The sequence below is a fragment of the Erythrolamprus reginae genome, chromosome 8 (genome assembly GCF_031021105.1).
Source record: "Erythrolamprus reginae isolate rEryReg1 chromosome 8, rEryReg1.hap1, whole genome shotgun sequence".
Lineage (NCBI taxonomy): Eukaryota > Metazoa > Chordata > Lepidosauria > Squamata > Dipsadidae > Erythrolamprus > Erythrolamprus reginae.
Window position 1 is genome coordinate 28,317,907 of NC_091957.1, and position 18,960 is coordinate 28,336,866.

The 18,960-nt window shown below is 44.6% G+C and overlaps 1 protein-coding gene across 1 annotated transcript; it reads right to left on the reverse strand.

Annotated features, from left to right (window-relative positions):
• Positions 1-967: 967 nt before the first annotated feature.
• DRAXIN (dorsal inhibitory axon guidance protein) lies at positions 968-17,981 on the reverse strand. The gene is made up of 6 exons (XM_070759507.1): positions 17,918-17,981; positions 10,136-10,576; positions 7,701-7,997; positions 5,850-5,927; positions 5,217-5,306; positions 968-1,182 (listed from the first exon to the last, which is right to left on the reverse strand). Exons 2-6 carry the CDS (start codon positions 10,563-10,565, stop codon positions 1,070-1,072), a joined length of 1,008 nt encoding a protein of 335 aa, XP_070615608.1. The 5' UTR covers positions 10,566-10,576; positions 17,918-17,981; the 3' UTR covers positions 968-1,069.
• Between the last annotated feature and the right edge of the window lie 979 nt (positions 17,982-18,960).

The window sequence follows — 18,960 nt, forward strand, 5'->3', positions numbered from 1 at the left end:
ATATCAAGTCCTGATTGTGGTGCTTAAGAATATTTACAGAATCACTTTTATTTATCCAAGTCTGTATTTACACATACACACCCATTCAACCACAATGTTTGTCTCCTTTGGGCAATAAATCATTTGTGGCCGTGTGTTTAAATCATGCCCAGCAGAGTTATTTATGGAAGTGTGCATAGAGGAAAAGGGACCCAGAGGTGATCTTTTAGGAGGCAATGCTATTTAATTTGAAACTGAATCGCGCAGGGCATAGAACAGTAATGGCGAACCATGCTGCTTCTGCTGATCACCAGCTGCCAGCAGTTTGGCAGATCGGATCTCAGTAGGCTCAAGGTTGACTCAGCCTTCCATCCTTGAAAGAAAGAAAGAAAGAAAGAAAGAAAGAAAGAAAGAAAAAAAGAAAAAAAGAAAAAAAGAAAAAAAGAAAGAAAGAAAGAAAGGGGAGGGACGGAGGGAGGGAAGGAAGGAAGAAAAGAAAGAAAGGGGGAGGAAGGGAGGGGAGGAAGGAAGGAAAGAAAGAGGGAGGGGAGTGGAGGATGGAAGGGAAAGAAAAGAAAGAGAACGAGAAAGAAAGAGAAAGGGAGAGGAGGAAGGAAAGAAGGAAGGAAAGAAACAAAAAAAAAGAAAAAGAAAGGAAGGTGAGGGGGGGAAGGATGGAAGGAAGGGAGAAAGAAAAAGAGAACAGAAAGAAAGAAAGAAAACCGACAATTTCCCTGATAATTCCCTGATTTCCCTGTTTTCCAGGTTTGCGGGACACCCTGTGGACGAGACACAGCTGATCTCTAGTGTCTCTCTCTCTCTCTCTCTCTTTTCTTTTTGCAAATCTTGCCACACTTGACTCTCCTTCTCTGCTTCCGGTCTCCTTCCCAGGGCAGGTAAGGGGATACCTCCGGAACGCTGACTCGCAAAGAGACACAGCAGTCAACCTCCAACCTCGGAAACAATTTATTTCAGAAACTCCCCCCCCCTCGCCCTTTGATTCCAGTTGTGCCTTTGAGGCCGGTCCACACCCAAAGTTATAAATTAACTGTGCTCACTTTGGAGCCCCTTCCCATTAGTCTCTCTCTCTCTAGATATTAAGGAAAGACCCCTCTTTGGCATCCGCAGAGTCCGGCTCCACGCAGCGGCCTCTTCGTCGGACGACCCTGCGGTTCCGGTGGAATTTGGCGTAACAACGGAGACCTAAGGTGGGAGAGAAAAAACATTGAGCAAAGTTTAAGGGGGAAATGTGTGGTGGCCTGTCGGCCCACCGGCCCTTCCAACAGCCGAATGAGAGTGCCAGAATGCTTGGAGGTTTTGACCTGCCACATTATGATGCATTCTTTTGGAATGGTTCTTGTTGTGGGAATTTGGGGGTTGGGGGTGTGTGCGGCTGCATGCCAAGACACATTCCTTTTAGGTTCTCAAGGTCAGCCTCTGTTCAGCCTCTGGCCGGAAGCTGCTGGGAGTTGCGGGATATGATGGCAGAAGATTTATTATTATTATTATTATTATTATTATTATTATTATTATTATTATTTATCATCATCATCATCAATAGAACACAGCAAATGAGATCACTATGCTGGATTTCGTATTTCATCACCAGTTGGGCGCTTCCCAAGCACCTAGGACTGCGTGATGTAGCGGCGAATTATGTGTGCCGATCCCAGTAAAGCGGCCTTTTGCAATTGAAAGATGGAGATTTTGTCAATTCCGATGGTTTTCAAATGTCCGCTGTGATCCTTTGGCACTGCGCCCAGCATGCCAAGTACCACTGGGACCACTTTCACTGGATTATTATTATTATTACTATTACTATTACTACTATTACTATTATTATTAATTAGACTTGTATGCCGCCCTTCTCCGAGGACTCGGGGCGGCTCACAGAATACAATACAATAACAATATGTGTACAAATCTAATAGTTAAAAACTCTAAAACTCTATGTCAGAGGTGGGCAATTAATTTTGGCATAGGGCCGCATGAGAAATTGGGATGGTTTTAGAGGGCCGGACTAATATAATTAACTCAGTTCTACCCAATACTGTATATTATTGGGTAGAACTGAGTTAATTATATTATAATTATAAATTATAATTATATATTATATTATATATTATATATAATTATATATTATATATTATATCTTGAACACCCGGTTCTTATCTAGAAAAGTTATATATTATATATTATAATTATATTATAATTATAAATTAATTGCCCACCCCTGGTATATAGTGTACATATGCTGGTAACAGATGCTAAATGAAAAAAGCTGAAACATTTGGTCATTATCACCTCCCTATAATTCCAAATTATGAAACATTATGATCCTGGAAAGTTCCTTTATCCAATTTTAAGTTAATAATTCATCCAATTCATATAATGCTACCTGATTATTTCATTTTTTTTAAAAAAATCCTAAAGTTGTCTAGTTTATTTCCATTTCTATTTTTATCTATCAAGGAACCTATTTGCTTTCCATAAAAGGGGAGAGAGATTCATATTTAATAGTTTTATATTTCCAGAGTAATACCATTTCTCCTCCCTTCCTCCTTCCTTCCCTCCATTCTCAGTCTTCCAATTCTCTCCCTGCTCCACAACCTGATTTCCCCCCACTGGGGGTGGGAGAGGCTCCGCCGCGAATTCCCAAAGGTTAAGTCAACTTACGGGAAAGGTGGAGAGGGCGAGGTGAGAGCTCTGGTGTAGGCAGCACGACGTAACTGCCATGCGGCATTTGGACTGACCTCCGCGGCCCGGTTACAGACAGCGGGCAGGCTGTATCCGGCTCCCGGGCTGCATCTTGCCCAGGTCTGCTGTATATGGTTCATGTAAAAGGTTTGTGAGAGAAGATGCCAGAAATGAAGTCTAACCTGGGTGGAGATAGCCTCGTAACTTTAACAATAACACTGTTATCATGTCCCCCCTGGTCCTTCTTTTCATTAAAGCTAGCCAGGCCCTTTAGATTCGGGCTTTCTCCAATTGTGCTAAGGTGGCCCTGTTAATAAACTGGAACTTCGAAGAAGGCCAAACCTTGGACTCTGATTTATTTCTCGGATGCTATTTGGAACGCTGACACAGAGGAGGAGGAGGCGTGGGAGTCAAGGTCAGTATCGGGGCAACCTGAGAGCTCTGAGGGGGAAGAGGGAATGGAGCTGTCAGAGAGAGAGAGAGAGAGAGACGGAGCCTGGGCTGTCCACCAGCCCTTAGATGGAGAGAACACAAGAACATAAGAAGAGCCATGCTGAATCGGGCCAAAGCCCATCGACTCCAGCATTCTGTGTCACACAGTGGCCCACCAATTGTACATGGGGATCTTAGAAACAGAAACATAGAAGATTGACAGCAGAAAAAGACTTCCTGGTCCATCTAGTCTGCCCTTATACTATTTCCTGTATTTTATCTTAAGGAGGATATATGTTTATCCCAGGCATGTTTAAATTCAGTTACTGTGGATTCACTAACCACGTCTGCTGGAAGTTTGTTCCAGGCATCTACTACTCTTTCAGTAAAATAATATTTCCTCACGTTGCTTCTGATCTTTCCCCCAATTAACCTCAGATTGTGCCCCATTGTTCTTGTGTTCACTTTCCTATTAGAAACACCTGAACCTTATTTAACCCTTTAACATATTTAAATGTTTCGATCATGTCCCCCCTTTCCCTTCTGTCCTCCAGACTATACAGACTGAGTTCATGAAGTCTTTCCTGATAAGTTTTATGCTTAAGACCTTCCACCATTTTTGTAACCTGTCTTTGGACCCGTTCATTTTGATCAATATCTTTTTGTAGGTGAGGTCTCCAGAACTGGACACAGCATTCCAAATGTGGTCTCCCCATTGCTCTATATAGCAGGATCACAATCTCCCTCTTCCTGCTTGTTATACCTCTAGCTATGCAGCCAAGCATTCTACATCTTGAGCAGAAGGAGAAGGCAAAACCCTCCCTTTCACTTGACCCCCCACAAATGGTACCCAAAGGAATCCTGCCTCCTCATCCAACATAGAGGCGGAACTTGACAGACATCCATTTCAATAACAACCGATACACTTGGCATCCACGAATCTGTCTAATCCTGCCTTGAAGCCATCCAGGGTGAAAGCTGTCACGAGTCAACAGGCTCCAGGTCTGAAAGTGGCTGATCAGGAAGAGGAGGAACAGCTGGGTCCTGTGCCTGATTGCAGATGCTCAGAAGGCAGAGGAGAGGAGAGCAGTGGAAATCTATGGGCTGGTAGTAGTAGTAGTAGCAGTAGTAGTAGTAAATAATAATAATATTATTAAAAATAATAATAATAATAACAACAACAACAACAACAACAACAACAAATTGACAAAATTTCCATCTGTCAGTTGCAAAAGGCTGCTTTACTAGGATCGGCACACATAATTCACCACTACATCGCCCCGAGTCTATGGAGAGGGGTGTCATACAAATCCAATAAATAAATAGATAGATAGATAGATAGATAGATAGATAGATAGATAGATAGATAGATAGATACATACATACATACATACATACATACATACATACATCACACAGTCCTAGGTGCTTGGGAAGCACCCAACTGGTGATGAAATACAAAATCCAACATAGTGATCTCGTTTGCTGTGTTGAATTGACATAATAATAATAATAATAATAATAATAATAATAATAATAATAATAATAAAGTCCTTGGAACGGAAGAGCCACTGCTGCTAGTGAGGCCACACCTTAGTCTGGGGATAAAAGGCAGGGGGTAGAGACAGAGGTAGAGCCTCAGCTGTCCGTCAGCTCTCAGATGGAGAGTCCACAGCCCTCAGGTCTGGAGGTGGCTGATGAGGAAGCGGGCCCTGTGCCTGATGCACAGAAGGCAGAGGAGAGGAGAGCAGTGGAAATCTATGGGCTGGTCCTTGGGACGGAAGAGTCACCGCTGCTAGCGAGGCCCCACCCTAGCTCTGGGGATAAAAGGCAGAGTGCGGAGATGAATAGGTGTCTCAGACAACTATCCATCTTCCCTCTGGATGGCCTAGTTAGCCTGCGGTGAGAAAGGAACCTTTTGCAGAGGGCGACGGTGCTCCTCATAAAGGAATCTTTTGTGCTCACATCAGAGGTTTTGTCGTGTTTGGGGGGCTGGGTCAGAACAAAAGCTCTGCAAGCAAGGAGAACTACAATACAGTTCTTTGCACACCCCTCCCCCTGAGAGACGGACACACAAACACACATTGCAGAGAAACATCTCCAAGTACCTTCAGTGCACATACAGTCATCATAACATTTGTTGTGCAGCCCCCGGTTGTGCAGCTTGCAGAGGTGTTCCCGCAAATCGCAACAGCTACCTGTGTTGGGACAAACAACAGGTTCTTTTAAAAAATGCACGACCCAAAGCAGCATTGAAGTAGCCTGGCGGGAGGAATTCTGCCCTCTTGTAGACCGAGCCCTGGTCTTTTCTCCTTTCTGGTGAGGCTTGTCCTCATGAAATGCGGCGGCAACAGTATTGGGCAGCACCTGGTGCTGTCAGATGCTCCATCCCAGTAGAAAATTCCAGGATGCGTGTGCAGTTGCGCGGCCCAATGCGTACATGTGCACCCGTCTGCACAAGATTTTGCTTCTGCGCATGCACATCAAGTGAAATCTCATGTGAAGATGCGCAAATGAGATTTCGCTGATTTTCACCAATTTTTTCTGCGCGTGCACGGAAGCAAAAATATCGGTGAAAATCGCCAAAATCTCACTCACGCGCACATCCTCACATGAGATTTCAGGCTGTGCGTGCGCATAAGCCAAATCTCGTACCAACGGATGTTTGTGTGTGCGCAACGGCCTCGGAGGGTGCACTGGTAGCGCCGAAAATGAGTGGCCCTTTGCTTGGCAGCACCCACCTGAGAGGCAGTCCAAGTGATGGTCACAGGGCTCCCCTTCAGCTGACGTGGTCTCGTTGCTGCTTTTGTGAGTCCGCCCTGGCAGAGCAACCAAGAGAAAGAAGAGGTTAAAGTGGGTTGAAAAAGGGGTAGATGCTTCCTTAGCCCCGTCGGCCAGGTCTCCTTTTTTAGGGCTGTTAAGGAGTGTGCAGAATGATCTCTGAGTAGTCAAAGAGAGGTAGAGGAAACGTGGAGGTCTAGCAGATAACCAACTGATAGTCCAGAGATACGAGTAATAGTTCAGTAATACAATTCAGATACATTAAGTGTATAAAATATTATTTACTTTTGCAAATATCTTATCAAGAACAGTCCTAGTCATACACAGGTAAATCAGTCAATGTACATTGCTCCAAAAAAATAAAGGGAATACTCAAAGAGCACATCCTAGATCTGAATGAATGAAATATTCTCATTGAATACTTTGTTCTGTAAAAAGTTGAATGTGCACAACAGCATGTGAAATGGATTGTCAGTCAGTGTTGCTTCCTAAGTGGACAGTTTGATTTCACAGAAGTTTAATTTACTTGGAGTTATATTGTGTAGTTTAAGTGTTCCCTTTATTTTTTTGATGGTACAATTGACTTAAACATTATAAATACCTAAAAAAAACAGAAAAATGAGTAATTGAAAATGGATTCTACACACTTTATTCCGAAAAGACTAAAAACCATAATTACAGATGAGAAGATGGGGAAACATGAACTTATAATGAATTCATAAAATATCTATCAGTGATGAACCAAATGATTAATTAAAAACAAGACGGATTTGTTACGGACTTGTCTGCTATTAAGTCACTATAATCAAGTCTCAACAACATGGTTGACAAGTTTATGTAAAGTTTAAAGAGGGATAGAAACTAATTCCATTATATATAATTTATATATAGGAAAATTTAACATTAAATAGTTTCATGAAGATATAAAATAAGTTAGAAATATAGTTTATTTCCTTGGTCTAATACAAAAAAATACTATGTATTGAATATATTACATAAATTTTCTTTATTGCCTTTAGCTATGATACCCTTTATAATGCACTATAGAGGTTTATGTTATGTTTGTTTGTTTCGTTTCTTTTTTCCTTTTTCTCTTTTTTGTTAGTTGTTGTTTGTACTTTTTAAAAAAATGTATATAATTAATAAAGACTATTTAAAAAAAGAAATAGCAGGGAGAGTGAATCACGCTTCTGGCTCCTTCTTGTGGCTATCCATAACACTAGCTCTTAAAGCAATAGTGTTCTAATACATGTAAGCATACATTGTTGGTTTATTTTATATACAGTGGCACCTCAACCTAAGAATGCCTCTACTTACGAACTTTTCTAGATAAGAACCGTGTGTTTTTGCCTCTTCTCAAGAACCATTTTCCACTTACAAACCCAAGCCTCCGAAACTGTAACTGGAAAAGGCAGGGAGAAGTCTCTGTGGGGCCTCTCTAGGAATCTCCTGGGAGGAAACAGGGCTGGAAAAGGTGAGGAGAAGCCTCTGTGGGGCTTCTCTAGGAATCTCCTGGGAGGAAACAGGGCCAGAAAAGGCGGGGAGAAGCCTCCGTAGGGCCTCTAGGAATCTCCTGGGTCGAAACAGGGTCTCTACCCTCCCTGCGATTTCCCCAATCACATGCATTATTTGCTTTTACATTGATTCCTATGGGAAAAATTGTCTCTTCTTACAAACTTTTGTACTGAAGAACCTGGTCACGGAACGAATTAAGTTTGTAAGTAGAGGTACCACTGTATTGCCAAATCCAACTAGTTATGTACATACATAGTACTAACAAGGGCAACCCACAGGTTTGAAGGAGTTTTTACCTTTTTTCCGGTCAGAAGTCCACATGTCTAGCCGCAGGTCCTCGTAGTCCGTCCAGTCAAAGAGAGCCATGTCCAGGGTGGGCATAACATCACCCTCTTGCCATTTGAGAAGCTGAGGCTGGGAGGAGATGGGCCAGATAGGAAGCGGCTCCTCCATAAATGTCTGGGGAACAGGGCTGGGGAGAGAGGTGGGGCTCGAACCATCTGCGACCCTTCCCCCTTGCAAGGGCCGAAAATGTTCCATGAGGCTGTCTGCCTTTTTCACCAAAGCCCGTGGTCTCAGCTTGGAGCCTCTCCCTGAAAAGAGGCAAGACCCAGAGCAGGAGAATGTCTCTCACCCACTCAGAGAGAGTGCTCCTGTCTGTGGAGGCTTTGCAATTAGACAATTGGACCCAGGAAGGACTTCGCAGCCGCTAACCAAAGCACCTTATTTTATTTATTAATTTTATTAAGTGGACTTATATGCCGCCCTTCTCCGAAGACTCAGGGGTGGCTCACAACATCTAAATAATAATAATACAATTCTGAAGCCCAATTATAAAAAGTTATAAAATTTAAAACCAATAAAAAAATCCAGGTCATATGATCAAGAAATCACAATAATTCACATCTCAATCATACTAACAGCTTGTATTCAATTTGAGATTATGGATAAGAGGATGAATTCGGCCAATGGAACTGATCTGCGGAAACTGATGGGACAAGGTAAGAGAATGTGTGGTCAGTAGAATTCGAGACCAAGCTATAAAGAATAAATTAGAATCACTTTATAATATGCAAATAGATATATTGCTCTTGAGTTAAAATAGTATATACAAAATATGCCCCCCATTTTGGTAGAGGGGTATGAATGTTGTTGGGTGGCGGGCACTAAGAACACTGGGCACATTGTTATATGCTGTGTGTATGTTGTATTGTTAGCGTTAAAAATCAATATATATATGTATATACACATACATACATATATATATAAATCATGCTAACGGCTGGAGCAGATGTCAAAGCTCAACGGCCCCAAGCCTGTGGGCAAAGGTGAGTTTTTAAAACCTTCTGGAAGGCTAGGAGAGTGGGGGCAGTACGGATCTCCGGGGGGAGTTGTTTCCAGAGGATCGAAGCTGCCACAGAAAAGGCCCTTCCCCTAGGCCCTGCCAGACAGTGCTGCTTGGCTGATGGGACCTGGAGAAGGCCGACTCCGTGGGACCTGACTGGTCGCTGGGATATAGGAGGCTGGAGATGGTCTCATAAGTAATCTGGTCTGATGCCATGTAGAGTTTTATCATAACCAACACTTTGAATTGTGTTTGGAAACCAACTGTGAGATAATGCAGGTCGCGGAGCACTGGAGAAACTTGGCCATATCTCGGGAGAGTCGAAATCCACCGGTCCTGTAGAGACCATTGTTGCCCACCCATAAAGATGCTGGCTAGACCATTGGTGGCAAACCTTTCCAGCACTGAGTGCCCAAACCAGAATGTGCGTACATGTGTATATGGCAGAGTGCCAGAAACCCAAAACCAGCTGTCTGATGCGTGCATGCCAGGTGTTTTGGCATTTTTGTCCATTTGTGTCCATTTCCAGGCAGTTTTTCAGGCTGGTTTTGGACTGTTTTCGGGCCATTTTTCGGGTCATTTGAGACCATGTTTGGCCCAAGGAATGGCCCCCAAATGACTGGAAAGTGGTCCAGAAAACAGCCCAGAAAATGGCCCATTTTGGGGCAAGTTTTAGAGGTCATTTTTCAGGCTGCTTTTGGCCTGAAAATAGTTGAAAAATGCCCACAAAACAGCCTGAAAGTGGCCCAGAAATGCCCCCCAAAGGCCATTTTGGGGCCGTTTTCCAGCAGTTTTCAGGCCGTTTTCCACTGCAGTGAAGACCAGCTGGCAATAGCCCAGTTGCCCACAGAGAGGGCTCTGCGTGCCACAGGTTTGCCATCACGGGCCTATACAAATGACCGCTAAACTCACTACTCCAGTGATGGTGAACCTTTGTTTCCTTGGTTGCTGAAAGGGCATGCATGCATGCTATCGCGCATGTGAGTGCCCCCACACACAATTCAATGCCTAGGGAGGGCAAAAACAGCTTCCCCCATCCCCCTGAAGGCCCTCTGGAGGCCGAAAATGGCCTATTTCCCAATTTCTAGTGGACTCGGTAGGCTCGTGTTTTGCCCTCCCCAGGCTCCAAAGGCTTCCCTGGGGTAAAAATGCCACACACACCCCTGGAGACTCCCTGGAAGCCAAAAGTGCCCTCCTGAAGCCTCTGTGCGAGCCAAAACTCAGCTGGCTGGCACCCACATGCACGTTGGAATTGAGCTAGGGCAACAGCTTGCGTGCCAGTAGATATGGCTCCGCGTGCCACCTGTGGCACCTGTGCCATAGGTTTGTCACCACTGCACTACTGTCTTTATTTCCTCCTCTCCCCCCTTCTGTGCCCCTCCTTACCTCGGTGCTGTTTCAGCCTCTTCCTTCGCATATGGCGCCGATGCGCCTGGCCCAGCTTCTTCGCCCTCTCGGGCACTGGGTTGTGGTGGTTCTCCTGCTCGGAGTACGGGAAAGCCAGCCCCACCAAGGAGCCTTTCTGCCGGAGATTGGCCGGCCGATCCAAGCCCCGCAATTGTGCCCCTTCCAAACTGAGACTATCAATTTCTCTGGAGCCCGGAGATCTGGCTGGTATCTTATCGCGGTCTGTTTGCTGGTTATCCAGCCCTTGCCTGTGTCGGTATGGGACGACTCGCCTCCAGGAATCCCGGTTTGGGAAGCTGTTGTCTTTTTCGGGAATGTTAGTGGCCATCCGTGGCCCCGAGCTGAGACCACCGAGGGCCACCGGAATGATGAGCAGGACGGAGAAGAGCCAAAGAGAAGGACGAGCCATGTTTCCCTTCCCTGGAAATAGGGAAAAAAAAGAAACATTTATTTATTCAGCAAATGTACATAGCTGAGCATCCCACAGGTAGAGTTGAGCCCCCCAGAAAGCATCCTTCCTAGAGAGGCACTGATGGAAAATTGGGTCTGGGGTTTTTTTATGCCAATATTTTATACAGTAAATGGCACTTACACCTTGCTAGGTTAGCTAAAACATTTAAAAATATGTCTACATTAGGTTACGTTATTATTAGAGTTGGAAGGAACCTTGTAGTTAGTCCAACTTCCCATTCAAGCGGGAGGTCTCTCTGTCTTTCTCTGTCTGTCTGTCTATATCAGAGGTCCCCAAACGTTTTACACAGGGGGCCAGTTCACTGTCCCTCGGACTGTTGGAGGGCCGGACTATAAAATAAACTATGAACAAATCCCTATGCACACTACACATACCTTATTTTAAAGTAAAAAACAAAATAAGAACGTACTTTTTAGAGGGTGGGAGAAGTCTGAAATTCATATACCGTATTTTTCGGTGTATAAGGCGCACCAGTGTATAAGGCGCACATAGATTTTAGAGGAGGAAAACAAGGAAAAAAGTACTCTGAACAAAATGGTGCAATATTATATTATTTAATAAAATACCAGTGTAGCAGAATACTTTTTACAACCATGTATGCTGTTTAAAACCATGTACACTTTTAAAAATCATGTATAATTTTTAAAACCATGTACACTTTTTACAAACTTCAAACTTGACAGCTTCAAGACTTATGGACTTCAACTCCTAGAATTCCTCCTTCAATCATACTACCTCAGGAATGGGAGTTGAAGTCCACAAGCCTTAAACTTGCCAGGTTTGAAGACCCTTACACTCCTAACCCCTATCTCAGGGGCTTTCAAACTTGACAGCTTTAAGACTTGTGGACTTCAACTCCCAGAATTCCTCCTTCAGTCACAATCCTTAAACTTGCCAGGTTTGAAGACCCTTGCACTCCTAACTCAGGGGGTTTTCCAACTTGGAAGTTGGTCTTCAAACCTGTCAGGCAGCTTGCTTCAGGCAGGGGAAGTGGTGGTGGCTCCTTAGATAAAGGCTTTTTCCAGCGGCGGCCAGCGGAGGTTTTTCTGAGCTGTCAGCAGCGGTGGTAGCAGCTTTGCTATTTTGCAAGCCGGGTAAGGAAAGGTGGGTGCTCTCGATCTCTACACGCGAGACAAACCTACCAAGGGAGAGAGGCGCCCATGCGACGGAAGATAGAAGTTCGGCTTTCCCCCATGTCGTGAAAGCAGGCATGGGGGAAAGCTGAGCTTCTGTCTTCCGTCCTGTGGGCACCTCTCTCCCTTGGTAGGTTTGTTTCACGTGTAGAGATCGAGAGCGCCCACCTTTCCTTCCCCCTCCCGGCTGCCGAAGAGAGCAGTGTGGCGCTTGCAATGAGAGCCATCTTGGTTGCCCTCCCCATTGGGAGCCTCGCATGCTCAGAAAAGCCGCTGCCACTGGCCCACACCACTCACACAGAAGGCAGGATCCGAGGAAGCGGCAGCTGTAAGATTGGGAGCCTCACGCCAAATGTTACTGCGGGAACAAGTTGGCGTCTAAGTCAGCTCGGCGAGTGCTGGTTTTTGAGTCTTTTGGGATGGTGGGGGTTGTGGTGAAAGACTGACCTGCAGCCCTAACTAGCCAATAGCTCGCTGGGAGAAATCGCTGCTGAATTCCTTGCTGAATTCCTTGCTAAATTCAGCGCAGATCTTTTTTTATTTGTATCCCTCGAGAGAGGAACCTGCAAGTGGGTCCAGGGGTCTCTAATAAAAGATTGCAGAGAGGCGGCTTGCCACCACCAGACTACGGGAAAGCTGCTACCGCCACTGCTGGCCGCAATCTGGCCAGGCAAAACACGTGGCGGCGGAGGTTCTCAGGCGTCCTCCGCCGCCATGTCTTTTGCCTGGGCAAAGAATGCTGGAAGCGCCTCTGTTCTCCCCACCCCAAGAGCAGAGCGCTGGTACTAAACGGAGAGAAAAGCACTTTTGGCGCATAGGATGAAATGGGGGGGGATGTCCCCAAGGCTGCCTGCCAACAAATCAGCTGTCAGGCAGGAGAAACGGCGCCAACTCTAACGCGCGGGGTTTGAAAAACCTGCACAGAGTTTGTTGAACAGTGGCCAGAAGCACACTCACTCACGGGCCGGATAAATGGCCTCAGCGGGCCGCATGCGGCCCCCGGGCCGTAGTTTGGGGACCGCTGGTCTATATCTATCTATCTATCTATCTATCTATCTATCTATCTATCTATCTATCTATCTATTATCTCTCTCTCTTTCTACATCTCTCTCTCTCTCTCTATTTCTCTCTCCTGTCTGTCTGTCTCTGTCTAACATCTCTCTCTCTCTCACACACACACACACATACATCAGTTAGTCAGTCTGTCTCTAATAATTTCTCTTTATCTACTTCTCTCTCTCTCCTGTCTATCTGTCCGTCCGTCCGTCCATCCATCCATCCATTCATTCCTCCATCCAATCATCTCTCTCTCTATCTCTCTACCTACATCTCCCTCTATTTCTCTCCTGCCTGCTTGCTTGCCTCTCTCTCTCCCTACCTATCTATCTACTCTATCTATCTACATCTCTCTCTCTCATCTGTCTGTCTACCTACCTAGTATCCATCTCTCCTTCTGTCTCTATCTATCTATCTATCTATCATCTATCTATCTATCTATCTATCTATCTGTCTGTCTATCTATCTATCTATCTATCTATCTGACAGTAACGATAGATACTTTCTCTTTATAAAATAGAAAGCAGAACTGCTCAATACCTTTTTCACATCTGTTTTCATGCACAAAGAAACAAGAAAACAACGAGCTTGTATCATAGCTGCAGAAATCAAAACTGGAACAAATCACTACTTTAATAAAAATACAGTAAGAGACCACCTATTGGAACTCAATGAATACAAATCACTAGGACCAGATGGACTGCACCCTAGAGTCCTAAAGGAGCTTGCTGATGTCATCACTGAACCTCTGTACCAAATCTTTCAAAAATCCTGGATCACAGGAGACCTACCAGATGATTGGAAATGAGCTGACGTGGTCCCTATTTACAAAAAAGGCAAAAAAACAGACCCAGGAAACTACAGACCTATTAGCCTAACGTCTATTCCTGGGAAAATATTAGAAAAGATAATCAAGAAACAGATCTGCCCTCACCTTGAATTGAACAATGTAATAACCACCAGCCAACATGGATTCGTCAGAAACAAATCATGCCAAACCATTCTTCGACACTGTGACCAAGTCAATTTACCAGAGAAATGCAGTGTACGTAATATACCTAGACTTTAGCAAAGCATTCAACAAGGTGGACCACAACCTTCTACTCTCCAAAATAATGAAGAGTGGGATCGACAGTAACACAACAAGATGGATTGAAAACTGGCTGACCAATCGCACCCAGCGAGTAGACCTCAATGGGATTAAGTCCACATGGATAGAGGTAGGCAGCGGGTTACCACAGGGATCAGTCCTAAGCCCAGTACTCTTTAACATATTTATCAATGACCTAGACAAGGGAATAGAGGGGGAATTAATTAAATTCGCAGATGGCACCAAGCTGGCGGGATTGGCCAACACCCCAGAGGATAGGCACTGGATACAGAAAGATCTAGACAGACTTGTACAGTGGGCCGAAATGAACAAAATGAAGAGAATGTAGAGAAAAGTAAAATCCTGCACCTAGGCAAAAAAAACCCAAAACATTCATACAAACTGGGAGAAACCACACTCACCATAAATGACTGTGAAAGGGGTCTTGGTGGATAACCAGCTAAACATGGGCCAGCAATGTTCAGCAGCGGCTAAAAAAGCCAACACAATCCTAAGCTGCATGAACAGGGGGATACACTCCAAGACCAGAGAGGTAATAACACCACTCTTTAAGGCTCTGGTCAGACCGCACCTGGAGTATTTTTTATTTTATTTATTAATAGAGTTGAAAGGGACCGTTAGGTCATCGAGTCCAACCCCCTGCCTGAGCAGGAAACCCTACAGCACCCCAGCCAAATGGAAGTTCAATCTCCTCTTGAAGGTGTCCAGAGTTGGGGAGTTCACCACCTCCCCTGGCAGGCAGTTCCATTGGTTGATCGCTCTGACCGTCAGGAAGTTCTTCCTTATTGCATCCAGTTCTGGTCACCACACTTCAAAAGAGATATAGAGACTCTGGAAAGGATGCAGAAAAGAGCAACTAAAATGATTAAGGGACTAGAGACCAAGCCATACGAGGAAAGGTTGCTGGAATTGGGCATGGATAGTCTAGTAAAAAGAAGGGCTAGGGGGTCATGATGGCTGTATACAGGTACTTAAGGGGTTGTCACGGAGGGGAGGGGGTCACACTATTTTCCAGGGCACCAGAGGGCCAGACGAGGAACAACAGTTGGATGCTGACCAAGGAAAGATTCAACCTGGAGATAAGGAACAACTTCCTGACGGTCAGAGCGATCAACCAGTGGAACGGCCTGCCAGCGGAGGTTGTCAACTCCCCAACTTTGGACATTTTCAAGAGGAGATTGGACTGCCATTTGGCTGGGGTGCTGTAGGATTTCCTGTGTAAGCAGGGGGTTGGACTTGATGACCTGTAAGGTCCCTTTCAACTCAAATAAATAAATAAATAAATAAATAAATAAATAAATAAATAAATAAATAAATAAATAAATAAATAAATAAATAAATAAATAAATAAATAAAAAAATAAATAAATAAATAAATAAATAAATAAATAAATAAATAAATAAATAAATAAATAAATAAATAAATAAATAAATAAATAAATAATATATCTATCTATCTATCATCTCTATCTATCTATCTATCTATCTATCTATCTAAATATCTATCTATCTATCGATCTATCTATCTATCTGTCATCTATCGCTCAAAAAAATAAAGGGAACACTCAAAGAACACATCTGGGATCTGAATGAATGAAATATTCTCACTGAATACTTTGTTCTGTACAAAGTTGAATGTGCACAACAGCATATGAAATTGATTGTCAATCAGTGTTGCTTCCTAAGTGGACAGTTTGATTTCACAGACGTTAGATTTACTTGGAATTATATTGTGATGTTTAAATGTTCCTTTTATTTTTTTGAGCAGTACGGTGGTACCTCTACTTAAGAACTTAATTCGTTCCGTGACCAGGTTCTTAAGTAGAAAAGTTTTTTTTTTGAGCAGTGTATATCTATATCTATATAATCTCTCTCTCTCCTCTCTAACCTGCCTATCTCTCTATCATGTATGATGTCTGAAAACCCCCTCCCCCCTCTCAAAAGCCGCTTTTTCTAGCAGAATTCATGTCCGAGAAGGCCGCAAAACATTTCCAGGCAACGCGTTGAGGGAGTTGGCACCATCCCCTCCATTTCCAGATGGGCCACCGTCTTCCCTTTCCAAACAAAAGACCCCCCATTTTGGGGTTTCATCCCCACCAACACCTCCCCCCAAGCATGGAGAGAGGCAGCACAGCCCCTCCCGACACAGAGCTGGGTTTGAATCAGAACATGTGTGCCAGCCGGATGCAAATAGGGCCATTAATCAAGTGCAGCGTCCCCCTTGGAGGAAAAGTCCCCACGCCTCAGCCCCAGAGGACCAAAGGGACACATCGCTGAGCAGCAGCTGTTGCTTTAAATAGATGGCTTTTTTTTCCCTTCCGGGGAGCATACGAGACTGGCTGGCATTCTTCCCCAGTTTCCACTTCTGCCCTGCCTCCCATGCAAAACTTCAGGAGATAGATGTGCAAGAACCAGAGCAGCTGACGTGCTTGACAACCTGGCAGAGATTTACAAAAATCTTTCCTCCCACGATACCCCGCCCTGACATTTTGCTGCTTAAAGGCAAATGTAGTGTGGTTTCAGCCACCCCAAATCCAGCACGACAAAATGATTAAATCAGACATTCCTTCTTCACTACCAAAAAAAGAGAACAGAACAGAATTAGGGATTAGGAATAGAATAGGAATAAGAATAGAATAGAAAAGAATAGAATAGAAAAGAATTAGGAATTAGGAATTAGGAATAAGGAATAGAATAGAATAGGAATAAGGAATAGAATAGAATAGGAATAAGGGATTGGGAATTAGGAATAGAATAGAATAGAATAAACAGAAAAGAGTAATAGAGAGGAATGGAATGGGCTGACCCCTGCGCATACAACCCCCCCCCCCAACGCTCCTGCGCATGAACACAGGCCTCACCAAAGCTTAGGATAGTGGGGAAAAACAGCCCAATGGGCAAACCAGAAATTTGGAAAAATGGACTTCCGGTTTGCCCGTTTACCATTTTTCGGACTCCAGGGCTACAGGAGGCTTCCCTGAAACTTCCAGAATGTGAAAAACAGCACAAAGGGCAAACCGGAAGTCTGTTTTTCCAAACTTCTGGTTTGCCCGTTGAGCTGTTTTTTCGCACTCCGGGATTTCAAGGAAGCTTCTCGGAGGCCTCCGGATGGTGACACGGTCTTCTCCAAGGCCGAAAAATCAGCTGGTCAAATTACGCATGTGTGCTGCAGCTGATAGAGGGCAACACCTCATGTGCCCTCTGATATTTATTTATTAAATTTGACTTCTATGCCGCCCAATCCCGAAGGACTCAGGGCGGCTTACAACAATATAAAAATTATAAATAATTTCTAAAATCGTAATTAAAACTAAAGACAATTCAATTGCACACATACTAATCATTCAAACCAATTCGGACACATGGAAAAGCTGTTGATTTAGGGTCCGGTCTTCGTGGCCTTACAGAAAGCCATCAGGCTGGGGGCCATACGGACCTCGGGAGGGAGTTGGTTCCATAAAGTTGGGGCAGCAACAGAGAAGGCCCTCCCCTGTGGTCCTGCCAACCTGCATTGTTTAGCTGACGGGACCTGGAGGAGGCCAACTCTGTTGGTCTCTGGGAGGTATGTGGCAAGAGATATGCCTCCACGTGCCATCTGTGGCACACATGCCATAGGTCACTGCCCTATGGCCACATGGTTAAAATCAGGACTCTTGTACAACCAACTCATATTTATGATGGTTGTTGGTCACGCAATCCTCTTTGGCGACCTTCTGGCAAGCGAAGTCAACGGGGAAATCCAGATTCACTCAACACTCGGGTTGCTAACTTAACAACTGCAGGGATTCCCTTAACGGCAGCAACAAGAAAAGTTGCAAAGTGCAGCAAAACGCAATCAACGTTTCACTTAGCCACAGAGACTTTGAAATCCAAACCCAAAAATGAATAAATAAAATAAAATAATAAAAAGATGAGTAAAAAAACAACAACGAAAAATCAGGGAAGAAAAATGTCAACGCGACAGTTTGAAATTCCCAACAAGCTGCAAACCTGGTAGACAGATGGGGAAAAACCGACGGTTTTCAAAACTTTTGAGGAGGCGCCGCGACGTTTGTTTTGTTTCCGAAAACAGTAAACCCCACACAATGCGCACAATGACAGCGTTCATCCTCTGAGGGCAGCTTTCACACATTCACAAACTGCATCTCCTCGAGCGAGAATATTTTGGCCAAGAGTCCAGCGTCCTTTTGAATTCCTCCCGCCAGCCCGCCTGTCTGGCATTGCGTCGAGCAAACTGATTTCCTTGCCAAGGCACAAAACAGGTGCGGCATTCACACTGTGACACACAAACACACACAGCCTCTCCCACCCTCCCTCCTTGACACTCCCTTATCTGGATGACAACTTTGCAGGAAGAAGGATGCTGAGAGGATTTAAAAACAACAACAACCAGAAGCCCACACAATCGGGCCGGCCGTTGTTGTGTTGTGTTTCCAAGCTGACATACTGGATGTTGCCGCTTGCGTTGCCAAAAAAAGGGACTTGGCAAGCAGTCAGGATGGCCTTTGAGCCCGTGCGAAAACCAAGGCGGGCACGCCAGCCGCCATGCCATGAGCAACCGTGTGGAAAAGGGGGAACCCTCCCCCATTGTTGGCAAAAATGAGTTTTCCCTGCCTCGCTGAGCCGGCCTCTATCTGCTGCCCCGAATTCCAGCGGCGGAGGCTGTTTGGGCCACAGCAGGGAGACCCACAATCGCTTGTGTAAAATGACAGCCCCGCTTCCTTCTTCCCAAAGCCCCTCCACCACAGCTATGCTCGCAGCAACACCCCCCCCCCCCGAATTTGGCACCTTCTCTCTTGCAATTACTCTTGATTATTTCGGGGGTGTTGAATCGGGTTTATAAAGCGTTCTTTCTTTCTCTCTTTTTAAAATCTTTCGGTCTCTTTTGTTTTCCAAGCCGACCCCTGCTTTGATTTTAATAAAATGCCCATCCCAGCAACTGCCTCAAACTCAGAAGCTGCAAATCCATCTGGGCCTGCTTCAAATGTGAAAGCTCAAAACGACGCTATAGATCAGTGTTTACCAACCTTGGC

Excerpts from the sequence above, each read along its gene's own strand:
- DRAXIN (XM_070759507.1), bottom strand. The coding sequence starts at position 10,565 with ATGGCTCGTCCTTCTCTTTGGCTCTTCTCCGTCCTGCTCATCATTCCG. Across the intron at positions 7,998-10,135 it reads GAGGCTGAAACAGCACCGAG|GGAGAGGCTCCAAGCTGAGA; the intron begins GTAAGGAGGGGC and ends GCCTCTTTTCAG. Across the intron at positions 5,307-5,849 it reads TCACTTGGACTGCCTCTCAG|GTAGCTGTTGCGATTTGCGG; the intron begins GTGGGTGCTGCC and ends GTCCCAACACAG.